Source organism: Nerophis ophidion, linkage group LG26, assembly GCF_033978795.1.
Source record: "Nerophis ophidion isolate RoL-2023_Sa linkage group LG26, RoL_Noph_v1.0, whole genome shotgun sequence".
In the NCBI taxonomy this organism is placed as follows: Eukaryota; Metazoa; Chordata; class Actinopteri; order Syngnathiformes; family Syngnathidae; genus Nerophis; species Nerophis ophidion.
This window is the reverse complement of record NC_084636.1, coordinates 5,168,219-5,172,945: the sequence shown is the minus strand read 5'-3', so window position 1 is coordinate 5,172,945 and position 4,727 is coordinate 5,168,219. Positions and strand designations below refer to the sequence as shown.

At 37.8% G+C, this 4,727-nt stretch overlaps 1 protein-coding gene across 2 annotated transcripts in view; it reads right to left on the bottom strand.

Moving 5' to 3' along the window:
- Positions 1–691: 691 nt before the first annotated feature.
- Positions 692–4,727, bottom strand: part of bcl6aa (BCL6A transcription repressor a) — a 61,101-nt gene continuing 57,065 nt past the window's right edge. For both annotated transcript variants that reach the window (XM_061888689.1, XM_061888690.1), the window contains one exon: positions 692–2,946. In XM_061888689.1, the coding sequence (XP_061744673.1) occupies positions 2,803–2,946 (144 nt within the window). In that variant the 3' untranslated portion in view covers positions 692–2,802. The remainder of the gene's footprint in view (positions 2,947–4,727) is intronic.

Here is a 4,727-nt window from a genome sequence, read left to right as displayed (position 1 = left end):
CCTGTCTTTGATGCTTTTTCCAGGTTTTCTCTTTTCTCAAGATGGCGATGTCTTGATTAATACATGCAACTACATTGCACTTAAGTGAAGTGAATTATATTTATATAGCGCTTTTTTCAAGTGACTCAAAGCGCTTTACATAGTGAAACCCAATATCTAAGTGACATTTAAAGCAGTGTGGGTGGCACTGGGAGCAGGTGGGTAAAGTGTCTTGCCCAAGGACACAACAGCAGTGACTAGGATGGCTGAAGCGGGAATCGAACCTGCAGCCCTCAAGTTGCTGGCATGGCCACTATACCAACCGAGCTATACCGCTTAATTATACCTAATTGTCTTTAAAAAAATTTAAGAACGATGATATTTATTTTGGCGGCTGGGGAAATTTTTTAGGTGTGTACCTGCAAAATTTGCACACAAAAAAAGCTAGCATGCCAATTGGGGCGGCATAGCTCGGTTGGTAGAGTGTCCGTGCCAGCAACTTGAGGGTTGCAGGTTCGATTCCCGCTTCCGCCATCCTGGTCACTGCCGTTGTGTCCTTGGGCAAGACACTTTACCCACCTGCTCCCAGTGCCACCCACACTGGTTTAAATGTAACTTAGATATTGTGTTTCACTATGTAAAGCGCTTTGAGTCACTTGAAAAAAGCGCTATATAAATATAATTCACTTCAATTAAAGAAAGACGCCCCTGCTTGTGTTCATACATATAAATCGTGACTTTTATTTTACATTCATACATCAAGGACATTGTACAATAGTCTCAATTCAGATAGAAAATCCCCAAACAAGTCCTGAAGAATTACAGTGAAGTATTTTGCATGTTTTTCAGGTTGGTGACAAGCATTGAAAAATATATACACACACACACATTCATACACACAAAAAAAGTGGGATAACGAGTGGTTTTGTACCTTAACAGAGCTGAAGAGGAACTCCGTCGCCATGAAGAAAAGGCACATAGAATCCACAGTGTATGTACAAACCGACAATTACACAACTGTACGCAAGGATAACAACGACCAGAACTGTAAACTTTGGGGGGGGGAAAAAACACATCTTTACAAATACATTAAAAGCAAAATATTTTCTCAGTCATAACAAACTTCGAATCGCAATCCAACATCGACGATCGTCTCCGCCAGCAGAGGACGATCCCACAAGTTTGTATAAATACACGATAATGTCACAATGTTTATAGTACAGTCACCCCCAAGGAGCAGCTCATGCATAAGCAGTCAGACAGCAGCGCTTTGATATGTTTTTTTTTTGTTTTTGTTTTTTTACTTTGTTTGGACAAAAGCCAATTCCAACGCCACTTAAAAATGTGTAGAGGACTCTGTACACGTTTTTAAAATATACGCACCACCCGTCAGTCATTATTCTCAGAAAAGTAAGTTCTCTGATATAAAATACTGTTGTTTTTTCCCCTTAAAAATCACTTTTTTTTTTTTTTTTACATTCCACCCTTCGACAAAATAAAGCTTTATATGCGTACCTTCAAAGCTTAGAAACACGTAGATACATATTTATATAGAACAGGGGTCTCAAACACGCGGCCCGCACCTTAATATAAAAATGTAATGTTGGTGCGGCCTGCAAGTTTTATATGAATGACTCTTTACAGCGTCATACTTGTATACCCTCAAGTTTTCCGGGACACTCCCAATTTTCAGTGCCCCTCCAGGGGTAATTATTCTCCCGAAACTCAGCCAATCATCAATATTAAGTGGGCACCGTGGAGGCACTGCCTTTAGCGTCCTCTACAGTCTGTGCAAACCGCGTACCAGCCCAGCCACATGGTGTATTTGGCATCTGTAGACTCACTAAGCGACTGCAAGACATAGTTAATCAACAGCCACACAGGTCACACTGAGGGTGGCTGTGTAAACAACTTTATCACTGTTACAAATATTCACCACACTGTGAACCCACACCAAACAAGAATGAAAAACACATTTTGGGAGAACATCCGCACCGTAACACAACAGAACAAATACCCAGAATCCCATGCAGCCCTAACTCTTCCGGGCTACTATATGCACCCCGTCCCCTATTGTCGCCCGGAAGAGTTAGGGCTGCATTGGATTCTGGGTATTTGTTCTGTTGTGTTTATGTTGTGTTAAGGTGTGGATGTTCTCCCAAAATGTGTTTGGTGGAGGTCACAGTGTGGCGCATATTTGTAACAGTGATGAAGTTGTTAATGCGGCCACCCTCAGTGTGACCTGTATGGCTGTTGACCAACTATGTCTTGCAGTCACTTCTGTGGGTCTGCAGAAGCCTCATACAATACGTGACTGGGCTGGCACACTGTTTTAATGGCGGAAAAGTGGACGAGACGACATGTTGTAGAGGACACCCTTAATATTGTTATCCGGGAGAATGATTGCCCGGGAGGGGCACTGATATTTGGGTTTTTCCCGGAAAGATCGCGAGAGTTGGGTAGTATTTTGCTAGTTCGGGTGAGCCATTCAAAGAAGGTGAATTCATTAAAAAGTGCATGTTAGGTTTTTTTTCTGAAATATTTTCTTCCGGCCCAGCCTCACCCAGTTTCTGCATCCAGTGGGCCCCCAGGTAAATTGTGTTTGAGACCCCTGATATAGAGCTATTTGGACAGAAAACCGTAAAGTGACTTAAGACGCCTGCTCTACGTTCACATGTAGTGGAAACCCGTTTTTTCTCCGAATGTTTTACACGCGTTGGCATACCGCGGCCAATTAGATTAGTCCAACGAACACAGTGTGGCACTAACGTTTGATTGGATGATTGTACAAGTCAAAGTGAGGCCAGGGGTTAAGATGGCCGCTCAACAGGCCTTGGTCAGGTCCGCGGGCATGTCGACGGTCGACACGCGGTACTGGATCTTGGTGTTGGTGATGGCGCCGTGCTTCTGCCGCAGGTGCAGTCGCAGCTGACTCTTGTGGCGGAAGTGCAAGTTGCATTTCTCACACTGGAAGGGAAGAGTAATACCACAGCGTCAACACTAGATGCCGCCAGAGACCAGTCTGTAGAGCAGGGGTCACCAAGGCAGTGCCCGCGGGCACCAGGTCGCCCGTAAGGACCAGATGAGTCGCCCGCTGGCCTGTTCTAAAAAATAGCTCAAATAGCAGCACTTACCAGTGAGCTGCCTCTATTTTTTAAATTTTATTTATTTACTAGCAAGCTGGTCTCGCTTTGCTGGACATTTTTAATTCTAAGAGAGACAAAACTCAAATAGAATTTGAAAATATTTGAAAGACTTGGTCTTCACTTGTTTAAATAAATACATTTATTTTTTTTTACTTTGCTTCTTATAACTTTCAGAAAGACAATTTTAGAGAAAAAATACAACCTTAAGAATGATTTTAGGATTTTTAAACACATATACCTTTTTACCTTTTAAATTCCTTCCTCTTCTTTCCTGACAATTTAAATCAACGTTCAAGTAAATTTTTTTTATTGTAAAGAATAATAAATACATTTTAATTTAATTCTTCATTTTAGCTTCTGTTTTTTCGATGAATAATTGTGAAATATTTCTTCAAACTTATGATTAAAATTCAAAAGAATTATTCTGGCAAATCTAAAAAATCTGTCGAATCAAATTTTAAATCTTATATCAAAGACTTATGAATTTCTTTTAAAAAAATTTGTTCTGGAAAATCTAGAAGAAATAATGATTTGTCTTTGTTATAAATATAGCTTGGTCCAATTTGTTGTATATTCTAACAAAGTGCAGATTGGATTTTAACCTATTTAAAACATGTCATCAAAATTCTAAAATTAATCTTAATCAGGAAAAATTACTAATTATGTTTCATATATTTTATTTTATTATTTTTTTTTCAAAAAGATTCGAATTAGATAGTTTTTCTCTTCTTTTTCGGTTGAATTTTAAATTTCAAAGAGTAGAAATTGAAGATAAACTATGTTTCAAAATTTAATTTTCTTTTTTTTCCCCTGTTTTCTCCTCTTTTAAACCGTTCAATTAAGTGTTTTTTTTTCATCAAACCTTCCATAAAAGGAAAAAAAATGTACAACGGAATGACAGACAGAAATACCCTTTTTTTAATATATATACATATATATAGATTTATTTATTAAAAGTAAATTGAGCAAATTGGCTATTTCTGGCAATATATTTAAGTGTGTATCAAACTGGTGGCCCTTCGCATTAATCAGTACCCAAGAAGTAGCTCTTGCTTTCAAAAAGGTTGCTGACGCCTGCTGTAGAGAATGGGTCACAAACCTTTTTGAAACCAAAAGCTATTCTTGGATACTAATTCATGCTAAGGGCTACCAGTTTGATACACACTTAAATTGTATTTTTGTCCGTCATTCCGTCGTACATTTTTTTCCCTTTTACGTAAGGCTTTTTGGTAGAGAATAAGTGATGAAAAAAACACTTAATTGAACGGTTTAAAAGAGGAGAAAGCACGAAAAATATGAAAATTAAAATTTTGAAACATAGTTTATCTTCAATTTCGACTCTTTATAATTCAAAATTCTACAGACAAAAAGAAGAGGAAAAACTAGCTAATTTAAATATATTTGAAAAAATAAAACAAATAGTTTATAGAACATAATTAGTAATTTTTCCTGATTAAGATTAATTTTAGAATTTTGATGACATGTTTTAAATAGGTTAAAACCCAATCTGCATTTTGTTAGAATATATAACAAATTGGACCAAGCTATATTTCTAACAAAGACAAATCATTATTTCTTCTAGATTTTCCAGAACAACATTTT